The sequence below is a fragment of the Vicia villosa genome, linkage group LG5 (assembly GCF_029867415.1).
Source record: "Vicia villosa cultivar HV-30 ecotype Madison, WI linkage group LG5, Vvil1.0, whole genome shotgun sequence".
In the NCBI taxonomy this organism is placed as follows: domain Eukaryota; kingdom Viridiplantae; phylum Streptophyta; class Magnoliopsida; order Fabales; family Fabaceae; genus Vicia; species Vicia villosa.
The window spans coordinates 171451617-171474401 of NC_081184.1; the positions used below are offsets into that span (position 1 = coordinate 171451617).

At 35.9% G+C, this 22785-nt stretch overlaps 2 protein-coding genes and 2 non-coding genes across 4 annotated transcripts; 2 read left to right on the forward strand and 2 right to left on the reverse strand.

Annotated features, from left to right (window-relative positions):
• Positions 1–2746: 2746 nt before the first annotated feature.
• Positions 2747–2826, forward strand: TRNAL-UAG (transfer RNA leucine (anticodon UAG)). The gene has a single exon. It is a non-coding gene; the product is annotated as a tRNA-Leu (tRNA).
• A 7420-nt stretch (positions 2827–10246) lies between these two features.
• On the forward strand, positions 10247–16148 carry LOC131603949 (ERAD-associated E3 ubiquitin-protein ligase component HRD3A). The gene is made up of 6 exons (XM_058876428.1): positions 10247–10881; positions 10989–11480; positions 11647–11862; positions 14386–14709; positions 14828–15070; positions 15641–16148. The coding sequence occupies exons 1-6, from the start codon at positions 10366–10368 to the stop codon at positions 15881–15883; spliced, it is 2034 nt and encodes a 677-aa protein (XP_058732411.1). The 5' UTR covers positions 10247–10365; the 3' UTR covers positions 15884–16148.
• A 1271-nt stretch (positions 16149–17419) lies between these two features.
• Positions 17420–20914, reverse strand: LOC131603950 (protection of telomeres protein 1a-like). The gene is made up of 10 exons (XM_058876429.1): positions 20739–20914; positions 20388–20524; positions 19976–20168; positions 19308–19369; positions 19058–19146; positions 18619–18900; positions 18427–18524; positions 18273–18331; positions 17994–18146; positions 17420–17867 (listed from the first exon to the last, which is right to left on the reverse strand). Exons 1-10 carry the CDS (start codon positions 20860–20862, stop codon positions 17646–17648), a joined length of 1419 nt encoding a protein of 472 aa, XP_058732412.1. The 5' UTR covers positions 20863–20914; the 3' UTR covers positions 17420–17645.
• LOC131608506 (small nucleolar RNA snoR113) lies at positions 20606–20703 on the reverse strand. The gene has a single exon (XR_009285761.1). It is a non-coding gene; the product is annotated as a small nucleolar RNA snoR113 (small nucleolar RNA).
• Positions 20915–22785: the final 1871 nt, after the last annotated feature.

Here is a 22785-nt window from a genome sequence, read left to right on the forward strand (position 1 = left end):
TGTCAGATGAATCAAAGGGTCAATAACAAGCCACGATTTAATGTATTAAAAAATTCTTAAATAAAAGAAAATCCAAATCAAAAATTATGGGAAGCCAAATTCCATCTTTGCGCTCATGGTGCGCCGAAGTGTTTCCCCACTAACAACCACATTCGTCGATAAACACCGAAGCCACAACTCCACCATGTCCCTTTCATTTTAATCTTCCCTTTCTTTGATGTTCTCATTTTGTAAGATCTGGATTCATAATTTTGGATGTCAAATTTAAATCTCTCTCAAAATTATTTAAAACTTAGGAGTTATGGTTGAAGTTAAAAATATTCAATCTACATAATTATTATTAACATCCTTTGTTGTTATTTTTTTTTATGGAAAATTGCTTTCATTGTTGATAAGTAATTTCACATAGATTTGAATTGAGGGGCTTGGGTAGAGGACCATGAACTAATTTCTTCCATGAATTTTAGCATAAAATTTGTGAGATAACTATTTTCAACTCTATAAATTTAATCATAAAATTGAGGCGTAGCTCAAAAACGAATAAATTGTATGTGTGTTAGGTACGTCCAAAAATGTCTATCCGAAAATTAAAGGTGTTTTTGGAATTTCACAAGGTGCACTAGAAATATAAGGGGTGGGGTGTATTAAGAAATTCTCTTATATAAATTACAATAGTTTATTGTACCAAAAAATTACAATAGTATAGAATGCTCAAATTGCCCAATCATAAATATCTATCACATAATAACATGCAAATTGCAAATACCATATATTGAATAAGCTTAAGAAAGATGAATTATTTGTCGTACATTATGATCAACAATGGGATAAGTACTACAAATTATCGTGTTCTTAAGCATATGAGTGTGTAATCTTTTTGGATAGATTTTAGAATGGAAATGAACTAACATGACGATGGTTCTATTTAATTATAGAAAAAATTGTAGTCTAACAACTTCTTCATTGCATGAGCAAGTTACGATTTGGAGGCCTACAACTATAAAAATAACGAATTAATGATGTATGTTACTCTTCTTACTTAAATAAATTGGTTTGTTGTATTATATTTTTACTACTTTTATTACATAATACTCTTATTTTAATCACTTTATGTTTAAAATCGCATCAATTATAAGTTTCTCAAAATAATAATCATAATATTTCTCAAAAATTTATCAACTGAGAATCTAAAAAAGTTTTAACTTGAGTGCTAGAATGATCATCAAATCTATTTGTTTATTTGTTAAAAGTGATACACTTTACCGTTAATAAATTGACATGTCGGGTGAAGCACTAGTTTTAGATAATTGGTGTCAATGTTCTTGTAAAAATAATTCCATTTTTTATCAAGGTTCGCCCTTGTAAAAGAAGAAGCGTCAACCAAACTAACAAACAAAATATTGGCAACTCTTAAATAATATGTAATAGGTCTTTTATTATAATTGGGTTAAGGGTGGTTTAGTCTATTTATGTTTTACTATGTATATATTCTCTTTAAATCCTTTTTTTACATAAGTCTTGTTAGTATTAGTATTTAAACTCTAGTTTTTTCCTCTTTTTCTACTTTGCTATCTCTATTATTAATATAATATATAGAGCTTGTTTCGATCCACCTATAACTACCGATTACTTTTGTTATTGAGTTTCTGAAAGTTTGGAAATGTGTTTGTTTTTATTTTTTTAATGAATTGTTCTATTGAAGAAAAATATTTATGCTAAATCGTAAAATTGTTCTCGACATGTCTTCTCTAATTTTGTGTGTTTGATGATCGAGATTAAATCACACATGGTTTTGGTTCAATATCTCATCGTTGGTTATGTTATTTGTCATGTATATCATCTTTCCCTCTCTCCTTCTTAACTGGTTCTAGTATTGGACATGTACAACTTTTATTGTCCTTTTTCTTCGTTAAGGTTTGTTAATGTTTGGTTTGATTTGATTCAATTTTGTTTGGATTTGTTTGGTTAACTTATTTTATATGATTTATTTCAACATGATTTGGTTCAGTTTAGAATGATTTTGTTTGGTTTTATTTGATATGGTTTGGTTTGATTTTGTTCAGTTAGTTTGATCTAATGATTGGTTGATCTTCTCTCTATTGTCTCTCCTATTAGATTACTCATATTTCTATTGATTATTTTGTTTGCTTTCTTTTCTCTCTCTATTGCTTCTTTTATTTGATTACTTTTCTCCCTATTGGTTATTTTGTTTAGTTATATCTCTCTATTGGTTCTTCTGTTTGATTATTGTTCTGTATTAAATTTTTTGTTTCATTACTCTCCTTTGGTTAGTTCTTCTTCTACTTTGATTGGTTTGGTCCTTATTTGTGGATATTAATCCTCTTTATGTTGGTTTTTTGTTTTAGCTTCTTCAAATTCCTAATGGTCGCGAGTCATTTACATTGCACATTTAATGCTCACGAGTTTTCCCGCCTCATATATGAGTCAGGATGAAATTCCAGTGAACCATATATGAAAGAGTAATAATGAATGTCTTCATAGTTTCATAGAAAATTTAATACCATATATGATTACTAACATCATTTTTCCGTCTCTTGGATAAAAGATAAACGATACTATTCAAGAAATGATAAACATGATAATTTATTCAATGGTCACTGTGTTCAATCCAGACATAGAAAATGAAATTGTAACAACTATCATTTATGATTAAAAAAATTATGATAATTGAAATTTAAACAATAAATCATGATTGCTAATAACAATGTACAAATTTAAATATAAGGACGGTTTGGCCGAGTGGTCTAAGGCGCCAGATTTAGGCTCTGGTCCGAAAGGGCGTGGGTTCAAATCCCACAGCCGTCATTGTTTTGATGTTTTCACATTTATGGGTAGAATTATTTATGTTTGCACGAAAAGAAAGTCATCTTCGAAGTATTTTTCCCTTCCAATATTTTTCAATTGGAGTTCCCTTCGTTTCTTTTATCCGGTATAATGATGAGAATGTAGTTTTCAAGAGTTTTAAAATAGATGTTCTAGGGGTGCAGATTGACTTGGCTAGCAATAAATTAGCAATGATTTGAGGAATTCAGAAGGAGTGAGTAGTTCAAGCTCAATATCGTGGAGATTTTCTACTATTGCATGGGAACATGTTCATATTTGAAGTATTTTTCCCTTCCAATATTTTTCTATTGGAGTTTCTCTTTCCTTTTACCGAGCAAAATGATGTGAATATAGCTTTCATGAATTCTAATATGCAATGTCAAGCAATAACTCTTTCGCAATACCAAAAGTGCATCATTGGAACTAGATTGGAATTCATGGTGGCCTTAGATTCAGGACTTTCAACTATAGTCGAACACGAGAAAAGTATTGTTTTATTATGATGCTAACAAGATCATTTTATTTGGAAATATGAATGCTCAAAGCATTCTATTAGTTATATATCAAAGATCCAACAAAAATATTTACATGATTTAAAATAATAAGATCATATAAGTAAATGTGTATATAATAGTATAATGTTATTTCACATGAAATTCCTAACCCTCGGATTATTCAAATTCCACACGTTGATCCTGTAGTACGGCGAAGCCAAATCATTATGTTGACAAATTGATCCATTAAATAAGACATGTTGTTCGAAAATGCAATAGAAAAAGTATTAAGTAGGCAAGATTTTAACGTATGTTAGGCGAATATACCTTACTTCAAATATTCCTCCTATTTGATTACTCATATTTCTATTGATTATTTTGTTTGCTTTATTTTCTCTCTCTATTGTTTCTTCTATTTGATTACTTTTCTCCATATTGGTTATTTTGTATGGTTATATCTCTTTATTGGTTTCTCTTGTTTGATTGTCGTTCCATATTGAGATTTTTGTTTGACAAACTGATCCATTAAATAAGACATGTTGTTGGAGACTTCATGTTGAGAATGCAATAGAAAAAGTATTAAGTAGGCAAGATTTCAACGTATGTTAGGCGAGTAAACCTTACTTCAAATATTCCTTTCTAAATAACATATTAAGACTAAAATAATGTGAGGTACTAAAGTCAACAATCTCACTAAATTCTCTTGTGAGATAGAGATATCAAAAGTTAATCATGTAGTTAGATATCAAATTTAACGTAAGAATTTGACTAACTATGAATACTTTAAAATGAAATACTTTTTATTTATGTTTTAATATATATATATATATATATATATATATATATATATATATATATATATATATATATATATATATATATTCTTTTTGTAAACTTTTTTTTACTTAAGTCGTGCTAGTATTAGAATTTAAACCATAGTCTTTTTCTCTTTTTCTACTTTGTTATCTCTATTAATAATATAATATATAGAGCTTGTTTCGATCCACCTAAAATTGTTGATTGCTTTTGTTGTTGAGTTCCTGGAAGTTTTGGAAAATGTTTGTTTTTAATTTTTTAATAAAATATTCTATTGAAGAAAAAAATATTTATACTAAATCGCTAAATTGTTCTCGACATGTCGTCTCTAATTTTGTATGCTTGATGGTCGAGATTAAATGACACATGGTTTTGGTTCATTCTTTCATCGTTGGTTATGTTATTTGTCATATATATCATTTATCTCTCTCTCTCTCTATCTCTCTATCTCTCTCTCTCTCTCTCTCTCTCTCTCTCTATATATATATATATATATATATATATACCCTTCTTAACTGGTTCTAATATTGGTCATGTACAACATTTATTGTCATTTTTCTTCGTTACGATTTGTCAAAGTTTGATTTGGTTGATTCAATTTTGTTTGAATTTGTTTGATTAACTTGATTTTATATGATTTAGTTCAAATTTATTTGGTTTAGTTTAGAATGATTTTGTTTGGTTTTATTTGATATAGTTTGGTTTGATTTTGTTCAGTTAGTTTGATTTTGTTCTTCTGATTAGTTGATTTTCTCTCTATTGTCTCTCTTATTTGATTACTCATATTTCTATTGATTATTTTGTTTGCTTACTTTTCTCTCTCTATTGTTTCTTCCGTTTGATTACTTTTCTCTCTATTGTTTGTTTTGTTTAGTTATGTCTCTCTATTGGTTCTTCTGTTTGATTATTATTATGTATTAGATTTTTTGTTTCGTTACTCTCCTTTAGTTATTTCTTCTTCTACTTCGATTGGTTTGGTCCTTCTTTGTGGATATTACTCCTCTCTATGTTGGTTTCTTGGTTTACCTTCTTCAAATTCTTAATGGCCACGAGTCATTTACATTTCACATGCCCACGAGTTTTCCCGCGTCATATATGAATTAGGATGGAATTCAAATGAACCATATATGAAAGAGTAATAATGAATGTCTTCATAGTTTCATAGAAAATTTAATTTCATATGTGATTACTAACACCATTTTTCCGTCTCTTGGATAAAAGATAAACGATACTATTTAAGAAATGATAAACATGATAATTTATTCAATGGTCACTATGTTCAATCCATACATAGAAAATGAAGTTGTGACAACTAGCATTTATGATAAAAAAAAATTATGATAGTTGAAATTTAAACAATAAACCATGATTACTAATAACAATTTACAAATTTGAATATTAGGACGGTTTGGCCGAGTGGTCTAAGGCACTAGATTTAGGCTCTGGTCCGAAAGGGCATGGGTTCTAATCCCACAGCCGTCATTGTTTTGATTTTTTCCATATTTATGGATATATTTGTTGACATTTGCACGAGACAAATTTCATCTTTGGAGTATTTTTCTCTTCCAATATTTTTTATTGGAGTTCACCTCGTTCTTTTTATCGGGCATAGCATTTTGATGTTTTCTTATTTATGGGTAGAATTATTTAGGTTCCTACGAAAAGAAGGTCATCTTCGAAGTATTTTTCTATTAGAGTTACCTTGGTTCATTTTATCTGGCATTATAATGATGAGAATATAGCTTTCATGAGTTTTAAAATAGACGTTATAGGGGTGTAGATTGACTTGGTTAGCAATAACACATCGATGATTTGAGATATTCAAGAGGAGTGAATAGTTCAAGCTCAATATCGTCGAAAGTTTCTACTATTGCATGGGAACATGTTCATCAGGTACTTTTCCCTTCCAATATATTTCTATTGGAGTTTCTCTTTCCTTTTATCTAGCAAAATGATGTGAATATCTGATAACACGAAATTATATAGTATATTTTATTTGATTTACATAAATAATGTTCGTATTTTCTTTTAATTAAATTACTTTATTTTAGTATTATGCTAGTATTTTCATTATTTCAGATATTATGTTCGTGCGAGAATTATTAACAATAGAAGAAGAAATTGATTTAAAAAGTAAAAGAAATAAAAGGGAAGTGATATAGAAAAATGGAGGTGGAAAATAGAAGAAAGGAAATGGAAAATATTTAAAGGGCCGGTCCACGAAGCAAGCTCAACTCCTCACAAGAAGAAGGCGCCCGTCCCCAAAGCCAAATGGGCCCACCAAGAACAAGAGGCGCCCACCTCTATAGCCAAGTGGGCCAGCCATTTCCCTGAGACGCCTGCCTTAGCATCCAAGGGCCCACCAACAACTTGAGACCCACGTCTCAAACTTGAAGACCCATTCCCCCATTGACCTATTCTCTTGGCACGATTGAGATATCTCCTTCCACGCACGTAAGCAAATTGGTTTAAATTGCTTGCTATATTTTAGGGAATGGAAGACCGAGACTGGCAGGATATTTGGAAAAGAAGTTATCACCAGAACACTATATAAAGAGGAGAGCATTCATATAAAAGGGGTTGGACCATCTTTCGTCCCAGCCATAGTTTCTCTCGTCCAGTTTTCCTATTTTTGATTCCAACAATATTTTACAGCATTCAAGTTCAAGTTATTATTTCCTCCTTCTTTTCATAGTTTTAGGAAGATATTTATTTTCTCACAATAGTTTCTACATCGGAAACTATTGTGTAATTTTTAATGGATCTAACCTTACGTTAGATCATAGTATTTTATTTCCTTGTTTTTATTATTATTTGATCAAAGAATCTTAAGGAACAGATCCAACCGGTTTGTGGTGGAGTGTTCAAGCATTTCAAGTTCAAGAATAAATTCAAGTATTATTTAGGAGTATAAATGAATTGATAGGTTTAACAATAGTGTTTAGAGACAATGTAGGGTTTGTTTGACGTTTTAAACGAACGATCAAGCCACACAAAAGAGTTTGTAGTGGCTGGACTGACTCAGACACCATTGTTGCGTTTCTGAGTTTCAGTTGCTTTCGTAGATCCATCTACGGAAGAAATGGACGTTGGGGATTTCCGTAGATCCATCTACGGAAGCACCCAATGTATTTACAACTAACATACTTCCGTAGGTTCATCTACTGAAGTACCCAATGTTTTTGAAACTAACATACTTCCTTAGGTGCATTTACGGAAAGAGTATTTTTTTTAGTTTCTTGTTTATTAATATTTCATTGTTCATGTACGGTTATCTATGCAGTCATTATGACTCACGGGCCAGATAGAGATGTACATGGGAGGACTGCGCAACATGCATCTATGCGTCGCGAACGGGCGCGTGTTATATCTCAAATGACTGATGGAGCTGCTGTTTCACCTGATACACCCGCTCCAACCGGTACTTCTACATCTGTACTAGTTAAGGGGGTCTCAGCTGCTGTTCCAGTTCGTACACCCGCTACAGTCGGGCATTCTACAGTTGTCCTAGTTGAGGGGTCTTCCTCATCTACTACTAATACTTCACGGAGGCCCCCAGATGATGCGAAGGGTTCTTCACAGATGCCACCACCCCGTAGACGTCGTCATTGCACTACTTCTGCTTCTACTCCTGTGCTCATGGCAGTGACGGGCAATACAGGATCTATTGTGCCACCTACGCAGAGACACGAGGATGAGCCGGTGCCAGAGCCTATTTGGTACCCTGGGGGACCTGTAGACGCATCCCTTTTGACAGGGTATGACGAGCATGCAACTAGCGTATATGGGATGGAGAGGTAAATTTTATTTGTTAATTACTTTTTATTTCAGTCAGTTCTGGCCTTGCTTATTACTAACTGTTTGAATTATTTAAAAATTTCAGAGTAGGGATCCCCATAGGTTCTACAACCGTGGGCGGAAGATTAAAGATCTCGCGCAGCCTGACGCGCCATGGTTTCAGGAGGTACTGGCAGCTTCTGGCATGAGAGACCTCTGTATGCTCGGCTACAATACCATACATAATGGTATGCTTGCGGCCTTTGCGGAGAGATGTCATCTTGAGACATGCCTACTTCATCTACCTATCAGGGGTACCCTCCTTTGTCACAGTAGGTTGACGAAGGCGGAAGCTCAAGAGATGTTGATTGTTGAGCTAGGGTCTGATCCCGATGACGCCCTTGAGGAGGTGGAGAGGACACGAGGGGCCCACGTCAGGTTTAGATTCCTGTAGAGACAGTATGATGTGGAGCTCGCTGCGTCACAACAGGCTGAGGGGGACGAGTTGGAGCAGACTACACACAGAGAGCGGACGCTGAGATGCTACTTCCTATATTTGATAGGCACTCAACTCTTTGTGGAAGCGAGCTCGTTGTACACAGACGTCGTCTACCTGACGTACTTATCGGGTATAACACGTATCCATGAGTACAATTGAGGAGTGGCTATACTGGCGTATAGTTACCATAGACTTGGAGAGGGATGCCTGTGGAAGGCAAGGACAGTTACAGGAAACTGTACTCTTTTGGTGGTAACAATCTTATACTCTTCTACTTTTTTATAGTTTTTTATTGTATTTTAAAATAACCATATTTTTTTTTCAGGGTTGGATACTACAACACTTCCCATATATTATTGGCTGGGAGAGGTAGAGGAGTACACAGAGACATGCCGCTTTTCCAATGATTTCACCCCCCTTAGAGGGAACCATGTGCCGGATCCCTACAGGCGTGCTCGTGACCGCGTGGCCGCGGAGGACATCAGGTACTGCTCTATGATGAGCACCAGGAGGCGGTTCTGTTTGACGAGATAGCTCTGTATTCTGGATGGTTGGCCGCCAGCTCGACCATTGTTGTACGCTATCTTCTGGAGCGCGTCATACGTCAGTTTGGATATGAGCAGACGATACCTCGCGATCTTACGGTCTCAGCTCCTCTCGCCATGACTTGCAGGTACTTAGATGAGGCCTTTGTAGACTAGGAGCATCACATAGTCCCATGCGGAGGCACGGGCGACACTAGCAGAGCACGACTGGAGTTTTGCTGAGGGGTACATCACATGGTACTATAGAGTCTCACATCCATACATGCTTCTAGCTACAGAGAGAGGTCCTCCCAGACCAGCCCACGAGGAGATTCTCCGTGCGCATCAGGCTCAATTGGACCACACTCAGGATCTTCTTCCTCTGTGTCGTCAGATAGCTGACAGGGGCATCAGAGTCATTGCAGAGGGTTTATTCCCTGAGGGGACTGCTTCTAGGCGTGTGCTGAATGATATGATCAGGATGGCAGATAGTGCATTTCTGTACCGTCGACATCGTGCCAGAATCCGTGGGACACTTGAAGCTAGGGGTAGAGCCAGCATAGCCCTTGGTGGATTCAGAGGGGATGCGCAAGATGGTACGCAGGAGGACACTCAACATACTCAGTAGTTATATTAGATGATGTACTTATATTTTATTTTTGTATGTTTTTTATGACGTACTCGGCAATTTGACTTTCATTATTTATATATTTTATTTTTATTGGTCTATGTAATGTTGTCTTTTAAATGCATTATTGTTTAAATAACTCTCAACTGGCGAGAGTAAGATATGGCAGACATGCCGTAAAATTAACTTCAAAGAAACGAGTGTGATGATTTCAAAAAATTGGGTGATCTGCAATACATTCAAAAAATTCAAAAAATATCATATTGTTCCGTAGATGAATCTACGAAAGTACCTTTGTTTCAAAAATATTGGGTGCTTCCGTAGATGCATCTACGGAAGTATTGATAAATTAAATATAAGGTGAAATTAAATGTGTCTTCTTTTGTTTTATACACTTCCGTAGATATATCTACGAAAGAAAGTAAAGTTTTTCAAAATATGAAATACTTCCGGATATGCATCTACAGAAATAGAGAGAGCAAAAATGAAAATTTACATGATGTATAAAATATGTTTTGGGTGCCATGAGAAACTTTCTAAAATTGAGGATCAAAATGCCTAATATTTGAGTAAAGACTAATTAAACAACGATGCTGAGTTGGGTGATTTCTATTGGTCAGAATAACGTAAAACAGCGTGTCATGCTGATACCCTCCACATTTCAACAATTGACATTCACTATCCTTCCTTCTTCTTCTCATTCTGAATTTCTATATTTCTGAATTTCTATATTTTTGAATTTCAATTCCTTCCGTTGCTGTGACTGTGATTTTCAACACAGCAATGCCCACCGCCAAGTTATTCATCTCTCTCCTCAGTTTCTCTCTCCTCACTCTCTCCGTCACCTCCCGCCCCTACGTCCTCGTCCTCTCCCAAGAAGACTTCAAAGACGAAGCCCCTTCCGATCCCGATTCCTCCCCCGAGTGGGACGAGTTCGGCGACTCCGACTCTCACAAATCCGAAGAGGATCTCGACCCTGGATCATGGCGCCAAATCTTCGAACCAACCTCCACCGAACCTCAACCCCAACCCCAATCCGATACCGAGGCTCTCTACTACTCCGCCGTCACCAAGCTTATGACGGGAGACGCGAGGCTAATCGAAGAAGGCTCCGGTGAGATTGAGACGGCTGCGGAGTCTGGATACCCGGCGGCACAATCGGTGTTAGGGTTTTTGTGGGGAATGGGGCTTTTGAGAGAGAGGAGTAAACAGAAATCATTTGTTTATCATCATTTTGCTTCTGAGGGTGGCAATATGCAATCCAAAATGGCTCTTGCTTATACCTACACTCGTCAAGATGTGAGTTCACTACTTCACTTCAGTTCTTATTTCTGAGTTTCTAAATTCTATTATAATGTTAGTGTTTTTTTTTTTTATGATGATGATATATGTTGGAATGATTGTAGATGTTTGATAAATCGGTTAAGCTTTATGCTGAATTAGCTGAAGTGGCTGTGAATGGTTTTCTGATTTCGAAAGATTCCCCGGTGATTGAACCTATTAGGCTACACAATGGAGCTGAAGAGAACAAAGAGGCACTTAGAAAATCTAAAGGGGAAGAGGATGAGGATTTTCAGATTCTCGAGTATCAGGCGCAGAAAGGGAATGCGGCTGCTATGTATAAAGTGGGACTCTTTTACTATTTTGGGCTACGTGGATTGAGGCGCGACCATTCTAAGGCACTCTCGTGGTTCTTGAAGGCAGTGGAGAAGGGAGAGCCTCGCTCCATGGAGCTTCTGGGAGAGATATATGCGAGGGGAGCAGGTGTTGAGAGAAACTATACAAAAGCCTTTGAATGGCTTACTCTTGCATCTAAGCATCACCTCTACTCTGCGTATAATGGGATTGGTTATTTGTATGTCAAAGGCTATGGCGTCGACAGCAAAAATTACACAAAAGTATGGTCATCTTTGCCTTTTTTGTGTTTGTATAAATAACATTCATGCAAAGAGGACTTAAAAATTTTGGGGAATGAAATGGGGACACGCTTTATCAGTGGTATTGTGTGTCTGTGTATTGTATGTCCATGCTTAATTTATGATATCTTTTTGTGAAAAATTACAGGCAAAAGAGTATTTTGAAAAGGCTGCTGAAAATGACGAGGTTGGTGGCCATTATAACCTAGGTGTCATGTATCTCAAGGGGATTGGAGTGAAAAGAGATGTGAGGTTGGCTTGTAAATACTTTATAGTAGCTGCCAACAACGGTCAACCGAAGGCTTTCTACCAACTTGCAAAGATTTTTCATCTTGGTGTTGGCTTCAAGAAGAACGTCCCATTGGTAAGTTGATTCTTCATATGTCTTATTTGTTTAATGCAAGTGCCGATGTAAAACTGTTGATTAATTTAGGTAAGAGCCTGATGTTAATATGATTCTCTTCTCTGTGTTTTATTTTAATTTTAATAGAACATGTTTTACAAGGCATAATAAGGGTGAATTATCTAATGTCTCTGTAGCCGTGTTATATAGTTTGAGATGACTGGAATGACCTATATATTCATTCTTCAATGTTGCTGAATCTTACTTTGATGTATTTTGGAAGCTTGCAATAGAACAATGTAACGATCGAAAAACATAGATCATAATTAGGGATTCATGATTATGACAAAAGTATTCTATTGACTTTGTTCAAGCCAAAAGCTTTTATTTACATACAAATTGAAATGATTAGTAGCATACCACCCAGAATAGTCAATTGTTGCAGATCACTATTGGGTAATTATATGTAATTTGTCTAAAAAGGATTTAAATAGCGGTCATTCCGCTATACACTATCCCGCTATCCCACATTTGGGCCGACCGCCCCGCGCCACAGCCACTATCTGGGATCGACTACTCTGATACCACCTTTACAAAGAGGCTGTAGGACGAAAGGTTTTTTGATAATACAAAATTTATATAATATAGGCTGAAACTTCTAACATATATAATCATTAGAAAACTGTTAGACATGAAGATGAATTTCAAAGCCGATTGAAAAGTAGCTCAAACCAAAAGGCTAGGATCCAAAAGGTTTATACTAGAAGAAATAGAAAGCACCCAAGTGGTCTTGACAGGAGAAATTGAGCAACTAATCAACTACTAGTCTGAAAGGGATACCAACTACTTGTGTTAGAATGCTTGAAGAATTCCATGCTATTAATAATTTTTTAGTTGTAGTTTTCGAACATTATTGATGATAGGGTATAATATTTCAATACTTGATTTGTTTTTGTAAAATGGGGCATATTGTTGACATAACTGATTAGTTCCAGGTACCTTGAATTTTTCTTGTATCCCTGTCATACATCCTCTATAAGTGGCTGATAGACCCATTGTTCAATTTTATACGAGGAGATGAAAAGAAAATGTTAAAGAGGTCCTAATTGGGAATGATGGGATAAACGATTGTGGGCAGCCCATGTTTAGGCAACCGAAAGGCCTTTCGTTAGATAGGAAGGATGGAGTAATGGGGAACATAGGGAATGTAACATAGGGAATGTGGCAGCACATGAGAGAAGGGAAATAAGTGTGAATTGTGTGTGGGAGGAGCGATAGGAAATGTGGAAGGATTAGTCTATGGACAGTTGTAGCAGAATGGCGGTAAGAAGGATTCCACTGGGGACTGCTGTAATGTTGAGGCCTCTCTGACACATGGAAGCTCAGGGGAGGATGAAACTATGCTTGAAACTTGTGTGGGAGGAGTGATAGGAAATAGGGAATGATTATTTGAAGGATAGCTGTAACATAGTAGGGACTCACCGGGGACTGCTGTAAAGTAGAGCTGAGTTCTCTCTGTCTTGTGAAGCTTTCTTGCCGTTGTTTGTTTCTATTTCCTTCCGCAAGGAGCTCGTCACCATTTCCAATGCTATTTCACTAGTCTTAATACATCCACAACACTTTTTTATCAGAGTACTGATCCACCGTGTAATTCTGCCTATTGATATACCTGGTTCCTATCTGTGGTTTATTGTACAAGGTTACTGACTCCCTTTCGCATGCATGCGTGCTCACAGTCTACAGTTGACACCACTTAAGATTTTGTGTAATGATAGGGCCCAAGATAATTTAGATTGGACCTGGACCCAGTATGAAATGGCCCAAAGATCTGGAAAGTGTACACCCCAAGGAAAGGGGGTGAGTGTCTGAGCTGGCAGATAGAGAATGCTAAGAAGAGGGTAGTTGCATGAAACATGAGTTACATGTATCATTAGGCTAGGTGTTGGGAAATGGAGACATATTTTGGAAATTAGTAAGTTGTTGTGAATGGAGAAGCCTAGCCTATGATATCTGGATACATAGCGCGAGTGCGGGTACGATATGGTTACTTGAAACATTTGATATTTAGGATACGGTGCGGTCTAGATACATTGACAAAACTTATAGAAAAATATTTAGAATACTACTTATAAAAAAAGAGGCATTGATCATTCCTCATTGATGTATAACTATAATGGTCACCATTTTCATAATATATTTTAACCTCTATGTTTGGATGTCACAAAATCACTATTAAAAGAACTAAAATAAGTTTTGACTCTATGCAATTGTAAACAGTTTATAAGCTTTAATAATTTTTTTGTCTAATGCTAACTGATTCCTTCTTTTAAGTTTGGCTTTTAAGTTTGGTTGATTTAGAGACAATTCTGCCAATTCAAGAAGTTCACTGATATATTTTTTCTCTGGTTTGTATCACATCATCCATTAGAATATAATTATGTTGGTCATTATTGAATATGAGTGCTATCCCTATGATTATTATATCAAAATACAAGTCTCTGCCTACAAATTCATGTGCTAACAAGTTTGAACTTGTGTTCTTAGGCTACTGCCTTATACAAATTAGTTGCAGAACGAGGTCCATGGAGCTCTTTGTCCAGATGGGCACTGGAAGCATACTTAAAAGGTGATGTTGGCAAGGCATATATGTTGTATTCAAGAATGGCTGAGATGGGCTATGAGGTGGCACAAAGTAATGCTGCTTGGATTCTTGATAAATATGGAGAACGAAGCATGTGCATGGGTGAATCTGGACTTTGCACTGATGCAGAAAGGCATCAGCGGGCACATTCTTTGTGGTGGCAAGCTTCTGAGCAGGGTAATGAACATGCTGCTTTACTAATTGGAGACGCATATTACTATGGCAGGGTATGTGATTTTGAAATGAATTAAGCATGTGTGGGCTTTGAACATTTAATTTAAGCCATGGTGCACTCTATACCTACAACCTAACTTCTTTCTTTTGTGTTTATCTCTGTTACCTCAGGGAACTGTCAGGGATTATGACCGAGCTGCTGAGGCTTACATGCATGCCAAATCACAATCTAATGCACAGGCCATGTTCAATCTTGGCTACATGCATGAGCATGGCCAAGGACTTCCCCTTGACCTTCATCTAGCCAAGCGTTACTATGATGAAGCTCTAGAGCAGGATCCTGCAGCTAAGTTGCCAGTTACACTGGCTCTTACAAGCCTGTGGGTTCGGATGAACCATGCTGACAGTTTTTTGGTGAGTTTATTTGGTTTACCTGCTGCAATACTGTCTGCATGTGCATAGTAATAACCAGTAAGTGATAGTTGACCATGTTCAAATCTAATGATACTTTTCTTGTTATGCTATCTTGGTTACCTGGTGTAATTTTTGTTCATTTAGTTCATAGTTGGCGATATGATATTCTATCTCAATTACTTAATGATCTATTTAAATGGCTAATCAAATAGTTTGCATTTCTGTAGCATAACTTGTATTTTCGGCATGTGAATATGCCACATCATTTCCCTAATGTCAGGGACAGTAACTCACATCTTTGATGAAGTTTTTAATATTGTGGTGGAAAAAATACTGAAATAATTTCACTCTTTTTAACACATCTCCGTCATTTGTATGAACACTTCTTGGAGTGTTTGGCTTATTGAAAAATCCCACTGGTGAAAGAAAAATGAATTGTGACCTTGCATGATTGTTGTCTTTAACCTGACTTGCCTTTAAGTTGACTCCTTTTGGTGAATATTTCTTTCTAAACATATTTCAGTTTTCACACTTCTAGTTCCTGATTGCAATGTGCTTATATTTTTTCAGGTCCACATAATTGATTCTTTGCCAGATGTCTATCCAAAATTAGAAGCTTGGGTGGAGAATGTGCTTTTGGAGGAGGGAAATGCCACAATTCTAACCCTCTTTGCATGCCTCCTAACTGTGTTGTATCTGCGCGAGAGGCAAAGACGGCAAGCTGCTGTTGTAGTTGGTGAGGTCGCTCAGCCGAATCTCCCTAATGAGCTTGGTATGCCAGCACCTCTTGGTATGCCAGCACCCATGAGATAGAAACATGTTTATAACTTTAGGCCAAATTGTACCATAGAGAACTTACAGTGGTGGGAATAAGTGATTTTGTAGATATTCCTTATTTATTTTGTAAGGTAGGAACGGGGAACACGCCTCTACACTTGATCACTTAACCAACCCAAGAGATGAGAACTATATAGTATTACAGTAAAGATGTATTCACTGTTGTGTAATGCAAGTTTTTCTGTATGGGATTATTTGAACCACTTTACAGAGAAATAGTACACCATAATTAGTGTTCTCATTGTACGTGTTTGTTACAAATGAAGTGATCTTGCTTTAGCTTGAACTTTGTGATTGGGTAATGAAGATCACTGGTTCTCTATTACTAGTATTGTGCCTATTTTACTTTCTAATAAAAATAACCAAGTTTCAATTTTCATCTTTTGGATCACCACAAGGCCATTGGTGTGGCCTTGGGACGGTAATGAAATTTGAAACTAACTGAACCTATTTTAAGAGTTTACAAACTGAACATAAATTTTACAGGCAGTTTATTAATCAGAACCATACTCATTAATTTCTAGTTCAGTTTTGTTTTGCGATCATTACCCAAATTAAAAAGTTCTCTCATAAACTGAAGATCGAAGTAATTGTTTGTGACCCAACAATAATTGATTTCAGTTATGTAAGGAAAATTAAATTGATTTTTTCTTAAAGAAAGAGCAACAGAAGATCTTTGCCAACACCTCCAGCCGCTGCCAGTGACAATTAGTTGAGAGAAAAAGCATATGAGAAAACAGAAAATCTCGAGGGAGATAGCCTTAGAGAGTAGTGAAAAGTGAAAAGGAATGCAAAGAAACAATAGAAGAGGAGTAACCAACCTGAATGAGGGGAAAAAGACATTGATTCATTTCAAGTTCAGTTTGGGGTGAAATAGTGAACCACTTCAATCAACTGTTACCAGTTTCGAACAAAGTATTAATATTTAGGTTCAGTTATTTCAATTGTTGTGACAGTTTAGTTTTTCTTTTGAACAAAACCAATAGTCTTAAGTAGCACTCAATACCAGAAAAAGATATGATGTGAGTATCATATTTTGGGAAGGCATGGTCTTAAAGATTCAAGAGTTTACTTAAACAATTGTGAAAAGGTTGCCGTTGCAAAATGCACAACTCACTATTGAAATGCTAGGCCATAACATTCATACACCGTTAGATCACCGTGGTAAATTTAATAAGATTTGAAAATTTAAAAACTGATCGGGTAAATTAATTAAAAAGGCAGAATGAACAAATTATAAATTATTTGGTAGAACAAATACCCAAAACTATTCAAAATTATAAACAAATATTAAAAGGTAAATATATTTAGGTTTGTATAAAGAGGAAAGACCACAATCCTTTTGATCAGAAAAGAGAGAAATTATAGTAAACTTCAATTCTTCTAATCAATCTTTTTAATGGAGGCGATGAATATGAAATCAAAATTTTTAACTATACTTACATAAACTGTAATAAGAAAAACAAACTAAACTACAGATATAAAATAAAATATATATTACGCCAACTTCAATGATCCAAGAAATACTGAACATACTGATTTACACATGTTTACATTCAAAATATACAGCCCTGACAAAAAGCATAAGAGGCTTTGCGTACATTATATACATATCCTATCTCTCTCCATGACATTGATGCATCTCATATAATATGCTATATAATGTTCATCCCAAGACATTGTGTCTTGCAAAAGAGAGAGAGAGAGAGACAAAAAAAAGGTTTTCTACATCACCATATTAAGGGCCATCCACTATTTTGGTGTCAAATATTCTAAAGTTTCTACTTCCCCATACGTCAGTTTTGGAGACATAGTATGATTTAATACAAACACTCACCCATGGTGGATTTCTTGGCCAATCATTTACCACAAAACTGTCATTACATTCAGTTACTCCAAGCAATCTGTTCAACTTCCTCTTTACATTTGCAGTGCCGGGATAACCATCAAAAAGAGTCTCCTGGCATGCATATAAAATCAGAAAAGGGATCAGCCACACAGACAAATTAACAAATAAATAATAAATCATTAGAAAAATATCGATGCCAAATATCCTAAATGTAATGAAGTTAAAATTTATTCTGACCCCATCTTCATCAACTACATAAGCATGGATTCTAGCTGTTGGATCCTCTAGGGTCAGTCTCATCATATACTTCCCAGCAGGAGAGCAAAACTTTTCAGCTTGGTATGGTGCTGCTGCTACCACTCGAACAACAGACTTAAACTTAGCCGTCACCTTCAATAAATGAAATAACTACTAAGCAAAAAAGCATAATGTTTTAAGAAGGCACAATAATGTTTTGAGAAGGCACATAACATTGATCATTGCAGAGTTGGTGCTAAAAGTGAAAAAAAAACATACCTCTGGATGAGTTAGTACATCCATTAAAGTAAGATGCCGCGCACGATCGTGATTAACCTCTGTAAGGATTAAACATAGTTGGGTATCGCGTAAGGAAAGCAAAAATTTGGCCATTAATAAGTGCCTAGTAAAAGTGTAACGAATGAATTATTACTTGTAATACATAAAGACTCGGGTAAGCTGTCAATGGACTGAGGCATGCTGCCAATAGGCATGTTTCCTGATTTCAACAATATGCGGTCATCATACAACCTAGCTCAACACAAACATAATGAAAATATAATAATGGTTAACTGACCCAATTTATCCAAACCATATTTTATGACTCTACGAATTTGGTAACCACCTTTGGTGTTCTATAATGAGACGATCTTTATCATGCATATGTCGAAGCTTTGAGTGTGAAGTAAAAACACCATACCACAGTCCTCCATACACTTTGAGACGTATGTCAATAAACTTGACCCATTTACCACTTCTAAAAACATTGAGATGATTTTTCTGAACGGGTAGTTCAAAAGCAATCCTTAATATGGAGCCAACAGTAGGCAGAGTACATAGTACATCTCTTGGCAAAGGCAGAGATTCTGATTGTAATGGAAGTGGATGATTGATTTCATCTTCCAGCCTGCATTTCATCAGCAAGCATATCAAATTGCTATGGAGGATGCTATATTATCGAAAGCCTGTACATTCAATACAATTTTATTCAAACCCTAACCTACATGCAGTCAGGGGGAGGGGAGTTAAACTGACAATATAAAAGTAACTTCACACCAACTCACATTGAAGTTAAGACATTTGGCGGCGTATCTGATCCATCCCAAACATAGACAGACCAATTATCTTCTAAAGACTCCCGGCAATGAAGTACCTAAAGGTGCAACAAAAGGCATGAATGACCTTGCCGGCCAAATACTTGGAAAGGTAACAACTAAAATTAAAAAGTTACATTACACATATTTTACTTAAATACTTATCCAAGGGTCTTAAAACTCATTATACATATACCAAAACCAATTCCAACTGAATTACCTTGCCGGCCAAATTAAAGACACCTTCTTTGATTTCTCTTAGCTTTGGAAACTCATTTGAATCTACACAACATTTAAACACCTTGAATGTACATCAAAAAAATATGATGAAGCCACCAATAAATAAATAAATAAATACAAACCACCTTAAGCCAAAACTCCTCAAACATATACCGGTTTCTTTATAGGTAGAGTAATTCTTGGATGAGCTAAACAAAGTCAAAATCTTAAGGAGACAAAAAAGTTCAAGCTAGTTTTTAGAAAACACCTACTAACTCCGGCTAGAAGCAACCAAGGCTTAATAAATTCCATTGCATGATAAGAGTTATAAAATCCCCCTGATTCTTTATTCTGACCAAGGATTCTGATAGAACCCGATAATAGTGAGAGCATATGTGACGGGTCACAGTAGGTTCATACTAGGTAGTAGGAGGGAAAAACTAACTAAATTGTAACCATCTTCTATACATAAAAGGGGTACAGTTATAAGAGTTGGCTAGGCACAAATTGATTTTTTGTCAAGCGAGAAAAGGTGACTCTCAAACTCACCTTCTGCAGTGTTTTCATTTCTGGTTGCTTTGATAAGAAAATTAATAATAATACAGATTTTGGAAACAGAAATTAAAGAAAATGAATCAAGTTACATTAAAAGCTAAAATCCTACAATACCTGAGGGAATCTGAAAATTGACCAACCATCTTCGAAGCATGTTTATGCGCATTTTGTCGTCATCTCTGACGAAAACACTTGAGTAAACTTGATAAGGCACAAAATCATCATCATCACCATTCCCTCTGTATAAGGCAAAAGAGGAACAGTTTTTGTAGAAAACAGCATTTACTTCCTTAATATGCGCCCTTAACTGCGAAAAAAACAGGAAAAGGATTTTGAAAGAGGAAAAACCATAAGCTCATATTTTAAAAATAATCCTATGTGCAGTTGTGCACCACTAGACAAATGAGCATAGAAGCCTAGAGTTGATTTCAATGTATTTTAAGGGATACATATATGTATATAAAAAGCCAGGCAAGTCCTGAAAACTACACCTAAAGAGTTCAACACAAAGAGAAAAGAGTTGTACCGTAACATTAGAAAGCTGAATTATGTCTCCATAAGCAGCAACAAGGGGAAGGCTTTCAGCATTTTCAGTAAAAATATTAACAGTCATACCGGTTTGGTGATGTGTTTCATCAATCAATCTTAGAGTACAACACCAATCTGCATGCATTGAAAGTAAAAACCATATCTTTTAACCTAAATCAAAGTATTGAATAAAAATCATAAAGACATGCAATGAAACTGGCTCAGAAAAAACCTTAAGAAAGCAATAATCAATCTACTACCATAGAAGTAAGTAAATGGCAGCCGTAAGACCGGCCTTTTTATCATCATTGCCAGTGAGTGAAACTCAGGAAAAGATGAAAATTTTTACCGGTGCCTTTAGTTGTTTTGGGGAGACCAAACTCAAGAACAACGGCTACAATGTTAACTTTCTTATTGATACAAGAATGAGCATCATGTAAACGGAGTAACTTGTAATCATTCCTTACTGCCATCTCTCTTCCCGTTATTAGGGTTAGGGTTTTGCAGAGTAAGACTCTTAAAATTTCAACTTCAAACAACATATATAGACAAGATTTTTATAAGAATAATAATGCTCGGGGCTAACACTCTTTTGATTTATTTTTTTAATTTTACATGTTTTTTTAACATTGGTTACTTATTAACGCAACAAAAAAAAATTGAGAATTTTGTAAAAAATACTCCTGAAAATTTTAAATTATCATTTGGAGATGTATTTTTTAATGAATTTTAAATAAATTGGTTCGGATATGCATATTCGAAAATACTTAGATTATGCATATCTGAAAACTTGACTGGACAGAATGTTTGCTAAAAATATAATTGTTTTTTACTTTTTTTGAAAAGGATCAATGTCGGTTTGATCTGTAATTTGGTGAAATCGTTAATAAACACGCAAACGAAAAACAATAAAACAAACACAATGAAGGTAGGTGATATTTGTCCTGATATAGCGAAAAATAATACAAATGTTGTTCAGAAAGTACTGAATGTAATATTAATACATCAGCAAATAAAAAAAAAGACATAGCCTACAATGTATGACTTATCCTAACCCCCTGACCCCTCTTCTGCCTTCTGTATCCAGTAGCACTTGATGCCTCCCTAACCATCCTTTCTACAATGGCTACCACTTCATGACAGCCTCTCTCAATCACACATAAGTCCAAATCTTTTTGCCCAAGCAACTGTAAACGTTGACAAATCGGCAAGACATCAGTGACATGGTCATCCTGGATTTGTTGATTCTCCAAGATCTCCCCATGAGTTGTCCTAGGTGGGCAACCAGGAGCATCCAGTGTCATAATAGGGTGACACTCTGTAGAACCATATCACGTATCTCTCCATGCAATGTCAACTACTTGATGATTACATAATTTGATACTCCTCTAGTACCATGTGATGCTCTCAATCCTAAAAGATGTCATCGGCATCCCAGCGGACAATGGTGTCAGGAGCAGCCTGAAAGAGAGATTTGAGGATGGTCTGCACAAAGTCAAATTGTCGCATGCATCGCTCAGGAAGATACTTGACCATAATGTTACTCCCACATGCCACACACCCTGAGCATAATGAAATGGGGTCGAAGGGGACCATGTCCATGTGATCCTCGTAAGGCATCTAGTTGATGTCATCGTGAACGGCCCGGTCAAGATACACTTGGAACAGCGATACGACATTATTTCCTCTTTGCAAGCAAAAATACCTCTCATGCCCGAACATGCGGAGCAGCATGGGTGTCGTAATATATCAAAAGGGAGGTGTCATAGGACCCTTTTGGGTACTCCTAGACAGACCTCTCGGCAGCATGCCTCATTGCTGCCCGTAACCGTGTAGCCTGCATATCAGGAGCAACTTGCGTGTCAGGAGTAGACTATTCGTGAACGTGTTCCTGCTCACTATCCCCGTGCTCCCGAGATGATGACACACCAGTCAAGCGACTTCTTGGGACCCTTCTAGACTGCTCAGCTCTCTCACGCCGAGCAGATGTTGTCTGACTTGGCCTGCCAAGTCTCAATCTAGGGTTATCAGTCATAAACTTGAAAAAATAGCATGAATTAATAAACACTCAGTAGGCAATAAAACAACGAAACAAATATGAAAAAAAAAACTCATATAACATTTCGGATTTGCATATCCATAAACTCCTCACAAGGGATTTCGTAAATGCACATCTGAACACCCCTGCGAACAACCATTGTTTTACAGGTGCATGTTTTTGTCCGAAATGCCTCAAAAACCATTAAATAATGACCCAAACAATCATATTCTACAAATTAAACTTTTATCTAATAATTTTAAATGAGTATAAACTACCTATTACATACATGCAATGTACAGCAAATGATTTGGAGAAACTTACTCAAAATCGGAGCTTTTGAAAACTTGTTGAAATG